This window comes from Amblyraja radiata, chromosome 22, assembly GCF_010909765.2.
Source record: "Amblyraja radiata isolate CabotCenter1 chromosome 22, sAmbRad1.1.pri, whole genome shotgun sequence".
NCBI lineage: Eukaryota > Metazoa > Chordata > Chondrichthyes > Rajiformes > Rajidae > Amblyraja > Amblyraja radiata.
This window is the reverse complement of record NC_045977.1, coordinates 17634773-17657623: the sequence shown is the minus strand read 5'-3', so window position 1 is coordinate 17657623 and position 22851 is coordinate 17634773. Positions and strand designations below refer to the sequence as shown.

Genomic DNA, 22851 nt, shown 5'->3' with positions numbered 1-22851 from the left:
CTCCTGTGAGTCGCTGCTACACTGGTGACCCCGACGTCCAGGAGTGTAATCCTGAAAGGAAAATTCCGGAAAAAATGCAACCTGCCACTGCCGCCTACGAGGCCGAACTCAACGCGGTCTCCCTGGAGCTGCCTACATTTTGGACCTCGCAGCTGGGGGTATGGTTCCGACAGGCCAAGTCCCAGTTCTACATCCGCGGTGTAACAGTCAACGAGACCCGTTATCACTACGTGGTAAGCGTTCTCGATCAAGAAACGGCCAGTTGGGTCGTACCTTACCTTGATAATCCGCCGGCGGTGGGGAAATATACAGGCCTCAAGGAGCTTCTGCTCCGGATCTATGGGCCGAACTGAATGGATCCAGCGTGCCGGGTCCTCAACATGGGCGCCCTTAGCCCTCATGAGCGAGATGCTCACGCTCATGAGCGACCACCAGTCCTGTCATCATCCTCCGTGGAGTTGGTTTATGGTGCTCCGCTCACCGTCCCCGGGGAGTTTGTCCCTGCTGCTGATGGGTCCCAGGAACCGCTGTCATAGGTGCTGGTGCGCTTGCGGGAGAGGGTCGGGCCCTGTCTCCCGTTCCAACGTCGCGTCATGGGATGGCCCCTTCACATGTGCCACTGCCGCTGATGGGCTGCCCGTACGTCTTTCTTCGCCGTGACTCCCACAGGTCGCTCGTATGAAGGTCCCTTTCGAATGCTGTGAAACTGTGTCCATGGCTCGTTTGAAGGCGGCCCATTTGGACCTGATCGAGCCAGTCCAGGTGGTTCAACCACCCCGTCGTGGGCATCCGCCGTCCCGGGCTCCCAGAGATTCTTCCGAACCGAGCAAGCCCCCGGGACGTGGGGACGTATCTACACGTTCTGGCCGCCGCATTCGGCTTCCGGTTCGGTGCCTCTGGTTCTGGGGGGGGGTCATATGGCAGCACTGGTGGCAAGCCACGGGCACAACAAATCCTCGGCTCTGGAGGGAGGTGTCTCGGTGTGGGAGGCGCTAGTCACGGGGGGTTTTACCTGAGTGGGTATTTAAGGCCGGGCAATGCCCGTGACCAGGGAGGAGTAGGGACTGTAACAGAATAAAATACGTCTCATTCACACAACTTGTGTTCTGCTTGGTTTTTGGCTGGACTCCTGTGAGTCCCCGCTACACAGTATTATATCGTTGAAAAGGATTAAGAATTCTGAATCTACATGTACTATGGCCGTTGTTCTATTGCAAATTCCTATTACCAGATTTATAATCTACCTATATAATTTATCACAGTCATTGATACTATCTTGCCAATAGATAATTTGCAACAATCAAACTATTATTACAGTGGATACTGTATTAATATACCAGTATCCACTAATAATAGTTTGATTACAGTGGATGCACGTTACAGATACTTCCAGCCCGAGAGAGGAATGCAGGGCTCTCACTTAACTTTTTTCCCTGTTGCTAGTCGGGCAACCTAGGCAGCTTTTTAGGTTGCCAAATGACAGTTTAGATGGTCATTTAAGACGGCTTGCATGACGCGTGCGATAATGTGCTTGGACGAAGTGCGTTGGAATTACCAGTCGGAATTATGCTCAATGAAGCATTCACACATTATTTTTGCTTCAAATAAAGTCACAAACAATGACATGCTGCAAAATTACAATACAGTATCTCAACTCTTTTTACATGTTGCAATGAATGCAATTTCTATTGTTTCTTTCCACTTCCAAACAAAAATGGGGTTGGATTATTCAGCGTATGATCAACCTCGGTGAGACCAAGCGCAGGCTTGGCAATCGTTTCGCACAACACCGCCACTCGGTTCGCAATAACCAACCTGATCTCCAAGTGGCTCAGCACTTCAACTCCCCCTCCCATTCCGAATCCGACCTTTCTGTCCTGGGCCTCCCCCATGGCAGAATGAGGCCCACCACAAATTGGAGGAACAGCACTTCATATTTCGCTTGGGTAGTTTACACCCCAGTGGTATGAACATTGGCTTCAATTTCAGGTATCAGTCTGTAGAAGGGTCTTGACCCGAAACGTCGCCTATTCCTTCGCTCCATAGATGCTGCCTCACCCGCTGATTTTCTACAGCTTTTTTGTCTACCACCCATTCGCACAAGTTCTGTTATCTCACTTTCCTCACTTACTCCCTACACATTGGAGACAAGTTGACCTACAAAGCCAATGTGTTTTTGGGATGTGGGAGGAAACCCACATGCTTGCAGGGAGAATGTGCAAATTCAACATACAGTGCCCGAGGACAGGATCGAACACAGATCTCTGGCGTGTGAAGCAGCAAGTCTACCAGCTGTGCCACTATATTTTTTGTTTTCCAACACACAAAAAATTATACGTTGATAACTTTGGTTACTAAAAAACATAAACTATCCATTTTCAGTCTTAAATCTCTAAGTCATGCTATGTCGCCCTTTACAGCTACTGGATGTTTTAATTCAGTTCAAGACTATGGGGCATTAACATTGACCATAAAGTTGCTGCCTAAAAGTGCCAGAGACTCAGAATTGATCCTGAATATGGGTGCTGTCTGTATGGAGTTTGCTTCTTTTCCCTTTGATCGCATGGGTTTTCTCCGGGTGCTCTTGTTTCCTTCGACATTCCAAAGATGTGCAGGAACCTTTTTCAGACCCAAACCAAAATGTAACATTTTCCTTTTGTGCAGAGATTCTGTCTGACCTATTGAGTTACTCCAGCTTTTTGTGTCTATCTTCGGTTTAAACCAGCATCTGCTGTTCCTTCCTACACACACAATACTATACGATAGAACTTTATTAATCTCAGGAGGGAAATTGTGTGTGTGTGTAGGTATATATATATATATCACACACACACACACTGTATATGTCTATATGTGTGTGTATATATATATAGTTATATATTCATATATAAATATACACTGTTTTGTTTTCTCGGTTATAACATTGTGTTCAGTGTTAGACAAAAATGCTGGAGAAACTCAGCGGGTGCAGCAGCATCTATGGAGCGAAGGAAATAGGCAACGTTTCGGGCCGAAACCCTTCTTCAGACTGACTATGTTTACATATTCTGTTGTGCTGCTGCAAGTAAGGATTTCATTGTTCTAACTGGGATGTGAGAGAATAAAACACTCTTGACTTGCGTCGCTAATGTGTGGGATAGAACTAGTCGTAGGCATGGCCGAAGGGCCTGTTTCCACGCTGTATCTTTACATTAAACTAAAAACACTAAAACCAGAGGGAGTCAAAAGAAGGGTCTCTACCTGAAACGTCACCTAATTTCTTCTATCCAGAGATGTTGGCTGGTCCATGGAGTTCTGCCGCACAATTAAAGCATGGAATAGGCTTCACCCTACCATAGTTACCCAACCAGACGCAACAAATTTAAGGTAGCTCTTTTTTCCCAAGAACCCTTTTTTGCTTAAGTCCACCCTCTACCACCTCCAGTTTAAATTCCATTTGGAATATTTTTGGAGGACCAGGAAATCAAGATGTAAGAGTTACCCCAGGGAGTTACTCCAGCTCCAACTCTTTTCTGTCCTGGACCTCCTCCATGGCCAGAGTGAGGCCCACTGTAAATTGGAGGAGCAGCACCTCATATTTCGCTTGGGTAGTTTACACCCCAGCAGGTTTGAACATTGACCTCCAATTTCAGGTAGTCCCTGCTTTCTCCTTCTTTCCCCTCCTCATCCAAGCTCTTCCACAGCCCATTGTCTCCACCTCTTCCTTTCTGCTTCCCGCCCCCCCCACCCCCAAATCAGTCTGAAGAAGGGTCTCGACCTGAAACATCGCCTATTTCCTTCGCTCCATAGATGCTGCCTCACCTGCTGAGTTTCTCCAGCATTTTGTCCACCAGCTCCAGGGAGTGATTCTGCATTGGGTTTCAGCGGTCGCGGCGAGGCGGCGACCGGACAGCAATGGCGGCCAGATCTCTCACAATGCAAAGGGAGGGAGGGAGGAAGTGCCCGGCACCGACCAGTGGCAGTACGCATGTGAAGGGGGAGGATGTGCAGGTCGTGGCAGTGCGCAAGTGCTGGGGGAGGATGTGCAGGCCATGGCAGTGCGCATGTGCAGGGCAACCGAGGATGTGCTGGCCGTGGCAGTGCGCATGTGCAGGGCGGCTGGCCATGCCGGTGGATGAGGATCGGCCAGAGAGCAGAGACCCGGTGGCCCGGACACGGATGGCGGGCGGGGGCGGAGACGGAGAGTGGCAGTGAGAGAGAGAGATAGAGAGGGGGGGCCAAGCTGGGCAAAATTACACTGCTTTTAGGTTGCCCGGCGGGACTTTAGGTGGCCATTGGCAACCGGGCGACTTAATATCGAGCGCTGGGAATGTATGAGTGCACTTACGTATTGTGATGTAGTTTCGTAAAAAAAATTTGTCTCTTTAAGGATTGATGACACATAATATTTTGTAATGCAGAGTGTAGCAATCTGACACTGCTAACAATGGTGATCCCAAATATGGAAGTCCTGCCCATCAGGAAGAACATAGTGGGTTGTGTCTCTTTGTTTTTGAAAATTGAGTAATATGTATGGATAGCCTGATAATAATCTATAAAAACATACACTTTGTTATTTCAGATGTAGAATGTTTTCCCAATTGTATTGAAGGGCTAAATTATAATATGGTCACTAGGGACTGACTCTGCTAAAATGTTTATCCTAGGCTTGAATATTCCACTACATCCCTGCCTTAGCCTCTTTTGTTCAACTTTTTTAAATGTGAGGTCATTCCATGTAGTCAGGTTTGCAGCCAGTCCATATTATAGAAACGTTCAGATTTACTGTTTTCAGATCTTGGTGTGGTCATCCACTACCCTTTCTCTGTCTTTTCTTTTAACTTTATAATCAAGGCATGGTCTACCAAGTCTAGATTTTTGATTGAGTATACATTTTAGATTGAGTATGTATTTTATAGCGTCAGCAATGGCTAATGTGCTTTAAGCTGATATGTGTCAAAGCATTCAAATTCCCATCCTGACCAGCTTTGCCTCTCTATCTTCATCTTTTAAAATACACCCAAAAATCTCCCTCTGTGACCAAGCTTTTGTCCACTTACCCCAATATGGTAAACAATGTAGAATTTGTTCAAGAAGGCAAATTGCCACCATCTTCTCTGGGGCAATTTGGAATGGGCAATTTAATGCTGGCTCAGTTGGCAAAGCCTACATCCCTTGAACGAATAAAAACAAAATGCATCAGACAGCTTTTAACCCGGAACTTTCAACCTAGATACTTGTGTTTTAACTGTTAAGTCCAAATCAAATTACTGTACAAACATAATTATGGAATTTATTTTTTATCCATAATAGTGGATAGGAACATGTTAAAGCATTATTTCTTCATAAGATAACTTTAATTGATTTAGTTTTGACATCTGATCATTTAGCAAATAGCATCTATTGTTGAAGAAATTAGGTTAACATCTCAGGAAAACAGAAAACATTTTAGTGGGGGAAGGAGGGATTTGGGGAATATTTCTGATAGGGTTAGATCAGGGTAAGCTATTAATGCAGTTATCTAGTAGTAAAACTAATAACTGCAGCTAAAGTGAGAATGCAATAAAATAAAAACTATTAAAATGAGTACAGTTAGAGACTAAACAATGCAGCATAAATTCAATGAAATGCTGCTTTGTTTTTCTCCCTTTGTTTATCATGTTTACTCCTTTGTTTTTAGTCTTAGAAAATAATGCTCTTCTGGTCAGAGATGTGAATGGTCAGTAATAATTCAGTCTTAACGCAGAATTAACAAGTAGTCTCACTTTCCCAAAGTAATCCAGCAATTGCAAGATAATTTGATGCATTGTCTTCTGCTTGTATATCAATGTATCTATCTGAGGCCCTGGTATTCTGCAATTTCATCCACACCACTACAATACTGTGGTATTGCAATTGTTTATTAAATGTTCCCACAGTTTCAACCTTCACACTTTGAACGTTTATTCCACACATAGATCATTTGGTATGAAGTAGAATTTGACAGCAGCAATTCTAAAATTACTTTCACTTTGAGCCTTCCATTTAATTCTCCTTACAGTAGAATTTAAGGAACTATTATGCATTAATTCTTACCCTTTAATTATTTTTTGCTTTAAAATATCATTGTGCCATCTATCCAAGTTCAAAAGCTAAATTTTATTATGTTATATTTTGTTGTATACGTCCACATTGGTTGGACATTTTGACATTTTGGATTCCACTGAAGCAGCTAGTACTCTTTCATTTGCTTTCTTAATTATTATAACACTACTAGACTAAGTGGGATCCGTTGGGTCCCAGTCACACTGGAGGCCTGTTCCCCCAATGCAACCCATTCCCCAACGCAATATTCCACCACTCACCCATTCCCCCAACGCAACCCGTCCCCCAATGCATTATTCCACCACTCACCCATAGCCCCTAACTGCGCAGGCACGGTTGACGGGTTCCCATTGTAACACCCCTGATCCCCTCACCCCCCCCCCCCCCACTCTGCCTCTTGCCCTTCCCCCCCCACGCACTCACTCCATTCCCCCTTAACCACCCCCCCCATCCACTCTTAAGGGGTTGTCCCACTGCGGCAACATAATCTGCGAATTTAGAAGAGTTTGCCCTCGACTCAAACTCGCAGCATGGTCTACACGTGGTCCAAGGATGTCCTATGAGGTCACTGAAACACTCATTCATGCTCGAGGGAAGTTCCCGCATACCCGCAGCCTCAGCTAGGTCGCGGGAAATTTTTCAGCATGTTGAGTAAAAATTGGTCGGTGTGGTTCTTTTTAACGTAGTGCAATGGAGTGGGGTCGCTATTTAGTTACAGGCAGTCGTAGGCAGCCGTAGGCAATCTCCTTCGCTGACCAGGCATTGGCTCATTGGAGTTTTCAGGACCAAGGAAAACCGAACGGTAAATAAAATGCCCGCTAAATTTTATTAAACGTTTTCTGTTTTCTTAAAAGTGTCTCCACTCCTTCTCTCTCCTTCTCTCCCCTTCTCACCCCCCCAACCCCGCGCGATCGCTAAAGGACACCGTACACTGTGCAGCCGTCTTTTACCTTCCTCTTCATCGTGAGTGTGAATTTCAGACAGCGCTACCGTGTGTGTGTGTGTGTGTGTGTCAACATTCACATTATTATACAAAATAGGAATGATGAGTTTAGGATTGATTTCATTCATTTTGTACTTTTGCACTGATAGGCTGTGGGCCGAGCATAAAAAATGTGTCTAGAAATAGGTTTTTGTGACCCACGATATTAAAATAATATGAATATAATTGTGAGTGTGTTTTTTTTAAATGACACTGTCGCAGAGGTCCTGCTCCTGAGCCAGCCTAATTAATGGGTTAGGGCAGTTCTTGTGAGTTCCTCTCTTTACTGAACCCCACTGACTGCCAGTGTGCAGAGTGGGGGTGACGGCCATAGTGGGACCGGGGCAGTGCCAGGCAGGCATGTTCCAGTCACTTTAATAGGAAATTAAATGAGACTGCAGCAGATGTCCCAGGTTTTAAGGGCTCATAAACCTGCCTAAATAAAGGGTCAGGATAGATCCTCTAGGTTTCCCCAATTACTGAACCCCGCTGACTGCCAAATTGGGGAGAGTGGGGGTAACGGCCATAGTGGGACTGGGGTAGTGCCAGACCTGTAAGAGACCTGTCTTATTTCTGATGTAAATGTCACATCCTGGCCAAGAATCGAATGCTCTGATGTTTACTCGATTAATATTCATTTTAAGCTACAATGAGCTTATATTTATGTTATAGACCCCCCCCCCCCCCCCCCCCTCCCCCCCGATGGTGCCTTTGCAAATGAGGGCTATTACCTTTGACCTAAAAGAACCCTAAATGTGTTGCATTGTTTATCTCTAGTTTGTGTGTGTGTCTGTGTATGCCTTTCAAACGTGTATCTGTGGATGTAAGTGTGTATGTACGTGTGGATGGATGTATGCGTGCATGTATGTTTGGATGTGTACATGTATGTCAGCGTGCGAGTGGATGTGTGTGCGGATTTATGTGTGCATGTATGTGTGTGTTTGCATGCATGGAAGTGTGCGTATGGATGGATGTGTGTGTGTGGATGTGCGTATGTATGTATGTGTGGATCGGTGGGTGGATTGTCGCAGTCATTAACAGGCACGCCATTATCATAAGTAATTCACTCATTGTTTAAATAATTTGACCAAATAAACAGTGAAACGATCCACATTAAAATAAAACTTTATATAATCATTTTTTTCCCACAATTTATTTATTTTGTGTACTTTGAACCTTTACAAATGATGCAATGCGCTGGTAGGACATGCCTACGGTCGGTGTGCTCGACAGTTGCTGTTTGTTGACTATGACTTGTCATGGATCGAAGCAGTCTCTTTGGGGCCGACTCATCTGCTTCACCATCAGGAACTGCCTCTTGAGGTGATTCACCTGCTTCAGGCTTTTCAGCGTCTTTAACTCAATTGAAAGAGGAAAAAGAAAACAGAAAAGGAATGAAAAGTAAAATAAATCGACATCCTCAAATATATCTTTTCATTTTTCAAAGTAACATCATATGACCATAAGTAAAAAGATTTGTTGTTTGAGTCCTATCATTACCTTTCTTCCTTCTAGACTTTGCTATCGCTCGATTTATTGTTGTTATGTTGCAGAAGTGACGATAGCACTCTGCATGATAACCCGGGATACACTGCTGCCTCCTAATAATAGAAGATAATATATGTCAGGGTGTATTTTACATCTTTTCATGTTTTATATTATGTAAGAATATCGACATATCAATGAGGAAATTAAACATGTATGCATGTCCAGGTAGATGGGATGGCAAGCCTGCAAATTATCAAATTAGTGTTCATTAAAGCACAGTACATGTCCACACAAAACACTTTTGTGTGGACAGGCTCTGAAGAGTGGAGGGGCAGAAGCTGCAGGAAAAAAAACCTCTCGTATTACTTAGGTCTGCATGGACTTCAATTCATAAAATGTCAATCTCTTCTTAATGTCAATGAGACTTGCACTGTAATTTACTGCCATAGATAAGACTTCAAGATCAAGTGCAGGAGCAGAGGGTGCAGAATAGCTAGAGAAAGAAACATCTCATAGTACCTAGGTCTGCATGGACTTCCATTCATAAAGTGTCAACCTCTATTTAATGTCAATGAGACTTACACTGTCATTTACTACAATTGATAAGTTATTTCAAGTTTAAGTAGAGGCTACAGAAAAAAAAAATCATAGTCATTAAGTCTGCATGGACTTCAATTCATAAAATTTCAACCTCTTCTTAATGTTAATAAATTCTGTTAATTAATAATAATTAATAAATAAATTAATAATTGTTAATAAATAATGTTAATTAATCTTAATAAAATTCCACCTCCAGTTTAAATTCCATTTGGAATATTTTGGAGGACCAAGAAACCAAGAAGAATGTTAATGAGAATAACAATAGGTTACTACCATAGAAAAATTAGTTCAAGTTCACATATCACCAATTCATTTCTACAGAAACATCAACCATTTCTGACCATTTCTCACTGCAATGGAAGCCTATAAAGTGCGATCAATATCCCTCCGTTTTTCTCCCGTGGTCGTGGCCTGGAAACGGCAGCTACAGACGGCACTATGAACAGCCTCCCCCCCCCCCCCCCCCCCCCCCCCCCCGCCCGCGGAGATGATCCGCAGTTCCGAGTTCGCGAATCGGCCGCTTCTTAATTGAGACCGCGGCTTCACTATACCGCGGGTACCTAGGCCCCGCGGTCGGAGCACTTTTTCCCGGTGAGTTATCGCAGGCAGCTCCGAGATTAGCTGTTAAAGACTTATTACTCTACTACAAGCTGGCATTAGTGACAATGTTTAATTGACTGTGTTATGGATACATATAGTTTAGACCCTCAACTTCATGAATGAATGAATGAATGAATTTATTCACATTATAAAAGGGTGCAATTAAATTAATTAAAGTCCATACAGATAGATTTTCATAAATTCAGACTTTAGATCTTACCTTTCAGTTAGAGTTGATTCCTGGCTGTCTTCTTTGTGTTCCAGCACCTCAGCAGCGACATTGCTTTGAAGGCTTTCTTCCTCTTTTATCCACTTAGCAGCACATTCTTCAGCCTTTTTAATGCTTTTCTCACTAAATTCAATTACCCTGCTGCAAGTTTCCACGACATGTATTCCACAGAACAACAAATCAGAATCTCCAGTAAAACAGGCATCTGTAGAGGCACCCTCAGCCATTTTGTGTGCTAGCCTGAAGCAAAGCGCGTGATTGACCAACTTGCATACAACTCAATGTTAAATGTGCTTTGATTGGACTAAAAATTACACGAAGATTTTCCGGTTTTTCTCTAATTTAATAAAAAAAAATGTGCAAGTCTTGTTCATGACGTGTTTCAGGGGTGATTTATATAATTTTTTTATACAATATGTGAAAATTTCATGTAGTTTGGCGACTTGGGTCACGAAACAGTAAAATAAAGCTCCTCGGCCCACAGCCTATGAGAGCTGAAAAAATATCCATGGATTTCATGTTTAGTTTTCAACACCCTCCATGTCTACGTTAAATGGTAAGCTAGTAAAATAATTATATTGATTTGTGACTAAGCAATGCCACAAACCCATTTTGAGGATGGTAATACTTTGTTGAATTACCAGATGAGCTAACTGAAATGTGATCATTTGGGATATCTCAATTTCAACGTTATTGTATTGCACATTTGTAAATTTGTATATTTTAAATGCACTAAAAATATTTGTTATATTTGTGAATTACTTGGACTATAATGTGATATTGGTAATGTAAGTTAATGGATTTTAAACTTTCTACTTTCACCCTTGGTAAACATATTTGAGTGTGGAGAGAGAGTGAAAGCTAGCCATGTTTGCTTTTGGCTCAAGGAATTAATATTAGAGTCAGGCACTATAATCACTGTTCAGTGTGTGTGTGATTTACAAGTTAGATTACAAATTGCAAGGTTTTGTCTTACTATGTATATTGGCACTCACAGTGGAACAACTTGGAGGTGTTTCATGGAAACACTTATTAGTGTAACATTGTCTATTATGTTTATTGTTCCAAAATGGTATATTACAAGATGTCCAGCTTGTTAGCTATGGTCCAAAAACATCTGAAATCTAACTCTATAAAACTTTGACAAATTTATTAACAAACACAATATTTGTAAAGTTATATATGTTTTTGAATAGTTAATTCTAATAATCTATTATGTTATGTCATGGCAGGTACATGCCAGGACTAATCTAAATTCCAAATTAAAAGTTAAAACAAAACTGCAGGTGCTGGGAATCCAGCACAAAAAATGGAAAATGCTAAAAAGGAATTGGCAGTTCAGCCAGCATCTATAGAAAGTGAAACAGTTTTTTCTGATCGGAGATAAATTATAACACTCAGCTTGGTAACCGCATCTTATTATAACATATTGGTGGGAATGTGGAATTCTTGTCTTGTACTAATTAAAATAAAATAAAGGCCTGGCAGGACAATTGGAGCTTCTGAGCTTCACACTACGTATTGCGACTGTGGAGAGAATTTGTAGCTTTGTAATAATATTGGAGGGAATAACTTGAAGTGGTCTCATTGTACAATAAAATACACTAGTTTTAATAATTTGTTATAAAATGCTTTGGTAAGAATCTTCAGTGCAGTTCCAAGTGTGTAATAGTCTGAAAAAATCTGACAACGCAGAGTCTTTGGAAAAAAGTATTTTGATAATATGTCGAAATACACCATTTATAATTTGATCATCAGATTATTATCTGTTTTTGCACCTGGGCTTTGTACCTCAGTGCAGCATATAAATCATTCTATTTTAAGTCATTGGTTCTTTTTTGCAGTGCAGCCACAGCTGCAAATAAACACAATTTGGTATCATACTAAAACCTCGTTAAATTATGTTTAAAAATGATTCAGCATGAAATCCCTCCACTGGTAACAGTAAGATATTTTTCAGCAATATCTGCACTGGCTTTTTGGAAGGTTTATTTCAGGATGATCGGCTTTATTTGTTTATGAGCTCTGTTTGTCCTGATGTACATTTAATTTGATTATAAACTCCGGTGGCTATCTTTGTGAACAGTTGACTAGTTTCCAACATTTAAACACTTGGCTTGAGCTACTTTTGAAATGTACTCTTTTTTATGATACTGGGAATATATGGAGCTGATAACTTCAAGACGACTTTAACTGAAGGAAAGTGCCCCAATCATTAGAGAGTCCTTGAGTGATACAGTGTGGAAACGGGCTCCTCGGGCCAACTTGCCCACACTGGCCAACATATCTCCCAGCTACACTAGTCCCACCTGCCAGCATTTGGTCCTTATGCCTCTAAACCTGTCCTATCCATGTGCCTGTCTAACTGCTTCTTCAATGTTGGGGTAGTCCCTGCCTCAACTACCTCCTCTGACATCTTGTTCCATACATCCACCACCCTTTGTGTGAAAAAGTTACCACTCAGATTCCTATCAAATATTTTCCCCTTCACTTTAAACCTATGTCCACTGGTCATTGATTCACCTACTCTGGGCAAGAGACTGTGCATCTACCCGATCTATTCCTCTCATGATCTTATACACCTCTAAAAGACCACCCCTCATCCTCTTGTGCTCCAAGAAATAGAATCCCAGCCTACACAACCTCTGCCTATAGCTCAGATCCTCTAGTCCTGGCAACATCCTTGTAAATCTTCTCTGTACCCTTTCCAGCTTCACAACATCTTTCCTATAACACGGTGCCCAGAACTGAACACAATACTCTATATGTGGCCTCTCCAACTGCACCATGACCTTCCAATTTCTATACTCAATACTCTGGCTGAGGGCCAATATGTCAAAAGCTTTTTTGACCAGCCGAACTACCTACGACTCCACCTTTAGGGAACTATGCACCTGCACTCCTAGATCCCTCTGCTCTACAACACTACCCAGAACCCTACCATTCACGGTGTAGGTCCTGCCCATGTTAGACTTCCCAAAATGTAACACCTCACATTTTTTCTGCATTGAATTCCATCAACCATTCCTCAACCCACTTGGACAATTGATCAATATGCTGCTGCAATTTTTCACAACCATCTTCACTATCTTCAAAACCACCCACTTTTGTATCATCTGCAAACTTGCTATTCTTGCCGTGTATGTTCTCATCCAAATCATTGATATAGATGACAAACAGTAACTGTCCCAGCACCAAACCCTGTGGCGTACCATTAGATACATTAGATATATTTAAATGTGGAAGCATGGGAAGGCAGATTTCTGGCTATCTCTGTATACAAAGACATTTTTGATAAATTGATTTGTTCATGTAGTTATGCGCTGTTATATTTGTCCTTAATGTGTTGTGAAATTCAATGTGATCTGTTTAATTGGAGGCTATTGTAGTGGTTGAGTTTGGAAAGATGTGAGAGAGAATAGGGTGAATTCATTTTTGTAATGTTCATTGATATCTTTGTTTTTGAAAACCAAATCTTCGGTATACATTTTCTTAGTAAACTCTATACTGAAATGTGGCCAAGTAATATACAGGTGCACAACCTTTTATCCGGAGTTCTGGAAACTGAAAAGCTCCGAAAACCGGACATTTTTTCCAGGATGTCGTCTGCACACCAAAGCTCGCGTTTGGCGCCAAACTTGACCCGAAACGACCCACGGTCAACCCAGGTCTGTACTACTGTAGCGGGGAGACACTTAAACATCTGTAAATCATTGCTTAAATGTTAGTCAGTTAGTTTGGAGGGCTTTTATGTGAAGGGGGGGGGGGGGGGTGAAGGGGGAAACTTTAATTCTTAGTCCCCTACCTGGTCGGAGAGGCGGGGAGCGGGCAATGCCTTACCGGGTCGCCGTGTAGTAAGCTCCGGAGCGCTGTGGCCGCCGACTCCCAACATCGCGGAGCTGGGGCTGCGGGCATCCGGCCGCGGGTGACGCCGGTTGTAGCTCCGACCCCGGCAACTCTACCCTTGACTGCGCGGCTCTCCAAATCCAGCGCCGCCCGCGGCCGGACGCCCGCAGCCCCAGCTCCGCGATGTTGGGAGTCGGCGGCCACAGCGCTCCGGAGCTTACCACACGGCGACCCGGTAAGGCATTGCCCGCTCCCCGCTGGTATCCCAGCGCTGTGGCCGCTGACTCCCAACATCGCGGAGCTGGGGCTGCAGGCGTCCGGCCGCGAGCCTCGCTGGATTTGGAGCGCCGCGCAGCCAGGGGTAGAGTTCGCCGGGGTCGGAGCTCCAACCGGCGCCGCCCGCGGCCGGACGCCCGCAGCCCCAGCTCCGCGATGTTGGGAGTCGGCGGCCACAGCGCTCCGGAGCTTATTGCACGGCGACACGGTAAGGCATTGCCCGCTCCCCGCCTCTCCGACCAGGTAGGGGACTAAGAATTAAAGTTTCCCCCTTCACCCCCCCCACCACATTAAAATCCCTCCAAACTAACTGACTAACATTTAAGCAATGATTTACAATGATTCCCCGGTCTCCGGGGAGGAGGCAGCCGCTCCAGACTTTTCAAGCCGCCTGCGCTACCTACCTAATCTACGCTAAAAATCTTCCATTCGGAAATCCGAAAAATTCCGAAATCCGAGAAGTGTCTGGTCCCAAGGCTTTCGGATAAAAGGTTGTGCATCTGTATCTATAATAATGCACCAGAGTACCAATAAGAACATTTGAAATAGAAGCAAAAGTAGCCGTTCAAACATTCATATCCCTTCTGTATTTACTATCCTCTTAGCTGATCTGCTGTATGAACTGTATTAACAGGGCTCAAAATTAGCGGTTGCCCGGTTGCCAATGGCGACCTAAAGTGCCGCCGGGCAACCTAAATGCCATGCTATTTTACCCGGCTTGGCAAACAACCGGGACACCTATCGTTTAATTCTGAGCGGGCCCCCCTCTCTATCTCCCTCTGTTTCACTTTCCGTCTCTGCCTGCCATCCGTGCCTGTGTCACGGTCTCGGGTCTCCGCCTCGCCGCGACCGCTGAAAACCAACGCAGAATCACTCCCTGGAGCTGGAGTAACTCCCTGGAGTAACTCTTGCTTTTTGGTTTCCTAGTCCTTCAAAAATATTCCAAATGGAATTTAAACAGGAATGGACCCACCACCACCAAACTCCAAACTCTGAAAAGTAATAGCCTATTGCACTTTATCTGTGTATTTATTGTATACTAGACCAATGGCAGACCCGTTGGGTCTGCTCCCCCAATGCAGCCGTTGTACATATATGGTCTATGGTATATAGTAGCAATGTTACAACATTTTGAGATAAAAAAAATCAAGCCTGCAATTTATCCCATCAGATAAAGCAAAAAAAGGTTAATTTGATACCTAATTCACTTTCATATCTTCAGTATTAAAAAAGTTATAGCCATTTTCATACTCGGAAATTAGCATCTTGTTCCCTATTGCTTTTCCATTGACTTAACACAAAAGCTGTGATCGAGGACAGTCAAAATCCCATAACTTTCTTAAAAATTAAGAGAACTGAATGAAATTTTCAGTTATTATAGATTGAAGCATTCTGAAATAAATATAAAACATCTTACTTGGATGACCTGAAATTAAAGCATATAATTAATTAGTGACCTAATTGTAGCTAATTACAAAATTGACCGGTGACGGAAATAGTAATAAACACCCAAACTGCCTTGAAAATTAAAAAATGTGATATTCTCAAGATCAGAACTTTAATATTATTGTATTATATGCTGTAAGTCTGTAACAGATAGGTAAATAAATTACAATTTCTAGCAATAGACCAAGTCTTTATGGAGAAGATCAGTTGCTAGCTGGTACATTGGCATATCATAATCAGTAGCATCATCATACTGCTCAGATTGTAACCAATAAGCAACTCTGTACACCTTGTTTTTCCTCAACTTTTCAATTTTGGCAATGTAAACTACAAGTTTTTGCTCTTCAAACCACGCATGACATGCCTTTCTGCCCACTACTTTCCCTTTAAGAATGTCCTATAGATCATCACATTTGGAGTAGTACAAATCCGGATAATCTCTGCGAATGCTGTCTAAATCAATCTCTTTTGATGAGCATTTGGATTGACAATTTTGCATTTCTTCTTCATCTGTTTAAAATGTAAAGGAAAAAAGACACTGAACAGCATTAACAGCAACAAGTTATTATTTGCAGTTTTAGAAAAAAGGTAGAAATGATAAAGTTAAACGCTAAAACAAATAGTAAATACCCAACAAAAAATTCATATTCATCCACTTCATCTAATCAATTAAATTCATCTAAATTCTATTACTAGATATAAACATCTATCCATTTCTTAAAAAGACAAAAAAAATTTAAAAGCCTAAGTATCCAAATAACAAACTAATCCCATTCACATAAGAATTCACAATATAACATGATTTTTAAATCTCACTGTCATGGACATATGCCAAATGGAAGGAATTTAATGTTTAATTCCCATAAATTAATCTAGAAACATCCACTTCCAATATAATCAAAATAATCACTTTTTGCACAATACATGTCACTAAAACTGTTGTGGATATCTGTCTATATATTAAGTAAGTGCGTGCGTGCGTGCGTGCGCGCGTGTGTGTCCATTTTCAGATATTTTTTCAGATTAGATTTTTGGCCTTTGATTCCTTGGTCCGCCAAAACTACATGCTGAAATTGCGTGATTTTTTTCAATTTCGCGGGCGATTTCACTTTTACATTCGCTAATCCATTCCTCATTACATTTGGACATTGTTATGTACACATTTTTAAATAAAATCCTTCCCCCCCCCCCCCCCCCCACTCACTCATTTTAACATCTAAACGGGACACGAGCTGCTGACGTCACAATGCCACATGCCGACCTGCCTCCAGGCCCCCCCCCCCCCGCCGCTGTGGATTAAAGGTGCAGAGAGATCGAGAAGAGCTCCGTTCCGCTGTAGCTTCTTTGTTCTACACATCTCTGCGCATCGACTCCTCACGCGCTGAACCTTATCATCACTGTTGGCGCAGCTCATGAAGCCTTGCGTGCTCATTACAGTTGTGGGTTTACAGAGTCAGAAGCCGCTTCTCTCTCTCTTCATTTGGCAGCCCTGCCCTCCAACCCCCACACCCCCCCCGCTGCCCGCACCATGCCAAGTACGCTCGCTCCATGCCTCCCGCAGCTCGACTCCCACCCGCCCGCTCCAACCCCCCCCCCCTCCCCCCACCACCTCTCCCCCATCCTTCCCTTCCTCTCCCCCTTCACTCCCACTCGCCCTCTCCCCCCAGACAGAGCAGAACGCCGGCTGTTGCCAGAACCACAGCCGCAGTTTTTCAGCTTCTGGCAACTGTGCCCAACCGACCTGCTTCAGGGGAAAATTCCCGCCCGTGTGTGTGTGTGTGGGTGTTTGACTGTTTGTGGGGCGGGCACGCGCTCTACATTCAAGCAGACACTCTCATCTGTTTGTGGGGGCGGGTGCTTAGTGTGTGTGACGACACGCGTTCCTCCCCCCGAACTCCAGTCTTCACTGTGTGCCCCTCTCTGTGTGCCTCGGTGTCCCCACGCCCGCCCACACGCTCCAACACCCCCCCCCCCCCTCCCCGTTGTTCAAATTGCGCAGAAATAACCAAAGATCCCATAGCGGCTAAAGGATCTTTGGAAAGAACGAGCGTTCTGCAGATCCGGAGGTGACCGTTCATAGCCGGCGCTCACTCACAGCTGCAAACCGAACTCCTTTCAAAAAATCTTACGAGCAGGCAAGCGAGCTTTGAAATAAACCTTGCGACCCGCCCCCCCTCCCCTCTCTCTCTATCCCCCCTCTCTCTCTATCCCCCTCTCTCTCTATCCCCCTCTCTCTCTATCCCCCTCTCTCTCTCTATCCCCTCTCTCTCTATCCCCTCTCTCTCTCTCTCCCCCTCTCTCTCCCCTCTCTCTCTATCCCCCTCTCTCTCCTCTCTCTATCCCCTCTCTCTCTCTCCCCCTCTCTCTCTATCCCCTCTCTCTCTATCGCCCCTCTCTCTCTATCCCCCTCTCTCTCTATCCCCCTCTCTCTCTATCCCCCTCTCTCTCTATCCCCCTCTCTCTCTCTCCCCCTCTCTCTCTATCCCCCTCTCTCTCTATCCCCCTCTCTCTCTCTCCCCCTCTCTCTCTATCCCCCTCTCTCTCTATCCCCCTCTCTCTCTATCCCCCTCTCTCTCTATCCCCCTCTCTCCTCTATCCCCCTCTCTCTCTAACCCCCTCTCTCTCTATCCCCCCTCTCTCTCTATCCCTCTCTCTCTATCCCCCCCTCTCTCTCTATCCCCCTCTCTCTCTATCCACTCTCTCTCTATCCCCCCCTCGCTCTATCCCCCTCTCTCTCATCTTCACCCCCCCCTCTTTTCCCCCCCCTCTTTCCCCCGCCCTCCTTTTCCCCCCCTCTTTTCCCCCCCCTCTTTCCCCCTCTTTCCCCCCTCTTTCCCCCCCCCTCTTTCCCCCCCCTCTTTCACCCCCCCCCCCCCTCCCTTTCCCCCGCCCTCTTTCCCCCACCCCTCTCTTTCCCCCCCCTCTCTCCCCCCCCTCTCGCCCCCCCTCTCTCCTCCCCCCCTTCGCCCCCCCCTCTCTCCCCCCCCCGCTCTCGTCCCCCCCTCTTCTCCCCCCCCCGCTTCTCTCCCCCCCCCCCTCGTTTTATCTCCTGTTCTGTATTATGTTTACATATTTTGTTGTGCTGCAGCAAGCAAGAATTTAATTGTCCTATCCGGGACATATGACAATAAAACTCTCTTGGCTCTTGACTTGGACTTAAGCAAAAAAGGGTTCTTGGGAAATAAGAGTTAACTTAAATTTAGTTGCGTTTGGTTGGGTAACTATGGTATGATGAAAATTATTCCATGCTTTAATTGTGTGGGGGAACTCCATGGAGCAGCCAACATCTCTGGATAGAAGAAATTGGGTGACGTTTCCGGTAGAGACCCTTCTTTAGATTTCCTCTGGTTTTAGTGTTTTTAGTTTAATTTAAAGATACATTGTGGAAACAGGCCCTTTTGCCCGCCGAGACCACGCCACATATATGTATAATATGTTTGTTGTGCAATATTTTTTCAAATGTCATGCTGAAGAGGGAACATATTGGATAATTGTTCAATTCTAAGCTGATGAGATTTTGTGAGCCATTTCCATTTTCAAAATAGACTTTGGAATTTATAATGGAAACATTGGCAAATGTACAACACCAGGAAGTCTTTGTAAATAGGAAATGAGTCCAGATGTGAATTTTCTTTTAATATGCCTGTCAAACTCCTGTATTGCTCAGCAACTTAAAATCAAATGTCGTCGTTGAGTCGAGTATGGATGATTGCGCAATTATATTAAGGAGATCATGTGAGCTATTTCTATCAACAAAATGGATTTTAGAATTTATAATGATGGAAACTTTGGAAGATATATGACACCAGGAAGTTTGTGTAAATGGACAATGAGCCCAGATGTTAATTTATTTTGTCGAAAAAACTCCTGTATTGCTAAGCAAGTTAATATCAGATCTAATTTAGACAAATACAAAATGCTGGAGTAACTCAGCGGGACAGGCAGCATCTCTGGAGAGAAGCAATGGGTGACGTTTCGGGTCGAGACCCTTCTTCAGATCTAATTTAGTTCACTTCTGATTTTAAAAATGTAGTTCACTTCTGAATTTAAAATGATCATTTCTGATTCCTGATTCTAACTCAAATACCCACCTCTTTATCATTAGATTAGATTAGATTAGATTTACTTTATTAATCCCCTTATTCAGGGGAAATTCAGATGCCCTTGCAGCACACTAATAAAAATACAACATAGCATTCAAGAAGTTCAACACCAAAACACAAAAACATCAAAAAATCCCCCCACAGTGGTTCCCACTGTGGGGGAAGGCACAAAGTCCAGTCCCCATCTTCTTGTCCACCCAGAGTCGGGCCTATTGAGGCCTCCACAGTCGCCGCCACGGCGCCCGATGTTCTCGCCGGGTGATGGTGCTCCGGCGTCGGGAGAACCCTCAGCGGCTTGGGGTACCAGGAACGGCCGCCTTCTTACCGGAGAACTTCTTCCAAGCCAACAGACCACGTTTGACGGAGCTCCACACACTGGCGATCTCGGCGAGAGATCCCTGGCTCCGGGATGTAAAGTTCAGCGCCGCAGTTGGCCGCTCCACAGAACCGCGGCTCCACAATGTTCTCATCGGCGGTCCCAGCAAACTGGAGTTCCAGCGCAGCGACCCAGGAAAGGCATCGCCCGCTCCGCAATAGCGCTCCAGCGCTGTGCCACTGCCAAAGCCGAGGTTCTGGCCAGGTCCTCTCAGGAAACGTCACTCCAGGACCCGCTGGTAGGCCGCGAGGACAGGTCAAAGGTGCTGCTCGGAGGAAGGCAGCCTCTCCGACCAGCCCCCACACATAAAAAGATTAGACCCCCCGATTACACACTTTAACGTACTAAAAATAATAAAAAAGAAGTGAAAAAAACGGACAGCTGCAGGACAGGCAGCCATATAGGACAGCGCCTCCTCAGGATTACCAACCTCTGGATTAAATTAGGGTGCCAGTGGTAAATCTAGATTTTGAACGGAACAGTTAAACATTAAATATTCAGTGGTCTCACTAGTATGGAAGAGCTGCTGGCCGGGCTGTTTATTGTACCAGGAAAGTATTAAAGATGTGAAAAAAAAACGGCCGAGCTGACAGCTGGATGCTGCTGCTGCTGGAACCAAGGAAGAGCCTGGGTCCACAGCCAGGGCCGGGTCGAGTACGAGTTCCAGGCCCTGGCGCTGATCTATGACCTGGGTAGGTCCTAGAGCAGGGAATAGGAGTGAGGGGAGGAGGATGAGGGAAATGAGGAGATGGGGTAGGGTCTCTCCCCCCCCTCCCTCCGTGCCCCTCCCTCTACCCTACCTCTGTACACCCCCCCTTCCCCTCCCTCTCTACCCCCTCCCCCTCCCTCTCTACCCCCCCCCTCCCCCTCCCTCTCTACCCCCCTCCCCCTCCACCCCCCTCCCCCTCCCTCTCTACCCCCCTCCCCCTCCCTCTACCACCCCTCCCTCTCTAGGGAGTGGTGAGTATTAGGACCTATGTGTGAGTGGTGGAATATTGCATTCGGGGACCAGCCATCCCTTGTGACGCTTAATTGACCTGATTAAGCTTCTGAGTCAACTTAACAAAAGCTTGTTCCATTTTATTTAGCAAAGTTGGTCTAAAATGATAGGCCAGTAATTTTCGTAATAGCTTGCTGAATAAATATCTGGCCCTCTTAAAGTGTAAGTGTTTACTTTTGAATTGGATTTTTTTAAATCCAATTGTTTCCTTTTTCATTTCGAATTGGATTAAAAAAAAATAAAAAGTCCAATTGACTATAGCATGTTAATATTGGCGCAGATGCTCAATAATCCAAATTAATTTGATGTGTAATGTTGATGGGAAAACTTCTCAACCACATTACATTTCAACATTATTCATTTTCATTATTTTCATCAGTATATATTTAAAATAATGGAATTGGTACTATTGCAGCTCAATGTATTCCTAAAATGTAGATGATTGAAATTATTGTTGGTTCAGCTGATCTAAAATGCCGTATGTCTTTTATTTCTATATTTTTTAAAGCTCGAAAAACGAAGTGGTACAACAAATGTAATAAGATATATCGGATGTGTATCATTGTAATTTACTGTACTTCTAATTAAAAAAAAATAATAAAATAAGATGCCGTTATTTATAGATGTTTATTTTCGCAGGTTATTTGCCAAAACTGAGATTTCGCTTTGAGTGGAAATGATTTCACCAACAGGCACGCAACAGGCATTGAAATTACAAAGTGGTGTTCCCAGCAATAGTTGTTGGATGTGAAAATCATTGAATACCATTGAGTAACTGGAGAAAAACCTTTTCTGATCAATTACGTCTTGACGAGGTTCATCATGACTACATCAGCTATTAGACGGCAAATGAAAAACATTGTGAACAATTATTCTGAAGCTGAAATTAAAGTGCGTGAGGCAACATCGAATGACCCTTGGGGACCCTCTAGTTCCTTAATGACCGAAATTGCAGATCTAACCTATAACGTTGTGGCATTTTCAGAAATAATGAGTATGATATGGAAGCGTCTCAATGATCATGGCAAGAATTGGCGGCATGTTTACAAGGCTCTGACGCTGTTAGACTATATGATAAAAACTGGATCTGAAAGAGTTGCACAACAGTGTAAGGAAAATATATTTGCTATTCAGACCTTGAAAGACTTTCAGTACATTGATCGTGATGGTAAAGATCAAGGTATAAATGTACGTGAGAAGTCAAAACAGCTTGTCACTTTGTTGAAGGATGACGAAAGGCTCAAGTCAGAGAGAAGCCAAGCTCTTAAAACAAAAGAACGTATGGCTCAAGTGGCAACAGGAGTAGGAAGCAATAATCAAATTACTTTTGGTCGTGGGTCTAGCCAGCCTAACCTGTCCACCAGTTATTCAGAACATGAGTATGGAAAATCGGGAGGATCACCTGCTTCATATCATGGCTGTGAGTAAACTTTTTTCAGTTTTGTGCATCTTTTTTTGATGTTTCTTGATGAACATTGCATCCTTACATTTACTATTTAATTTTATGGTTTTAATTATGGTGACTATATAGTTGAAATTGTACATTTTCTATTGTGTGTTATGGCACCATGGCATCATATTGAGGAAACATTTAACGAAAATAATAAACTATTAAAATGCATTATTAAGCAAAAGCTTGTTTTAAATGAGAATGCCAAAGGAAACTTAGGGAAAATACTCCAAATTACATTTATGTAAAGCATTGTAAGACATTTTCAAAGGAATTCTGACGGTGATCTAAAGGGACGTTGCAACACAGAAAAGACCAGGACGACGGGTTGAGCACAGAAATAGTCAGTTGCACAGAAACCGGTCCTTCAGCCCACCATGTCCGTACCAAAC

General features: G+C 43.8%; 1 protein-coding gene across 1 annotated transcript in view; it reads left to right on the top strand.

Annotated features, from left to right (window-relative positions):
* Positions 1 to 22851, top strand: part of epn2 (epsin 2) — a 64327-nt gene that overhangs the window by 5124 nt on the left and 36352 nt on the right. Inside the window, exon 2 of the mRNA XM_033040495.1 lies at positions 21649 to 22429. Coding sequence (XP_032896386.1) covers positions 21832 to 22429 — 598 coding nt within the window. The 5' untranslated portion in view covers positions 21649 to 21831. The remainder of the gene's footprint in view (positions 1 to 21648; positions 22430 to 22851) is intronic.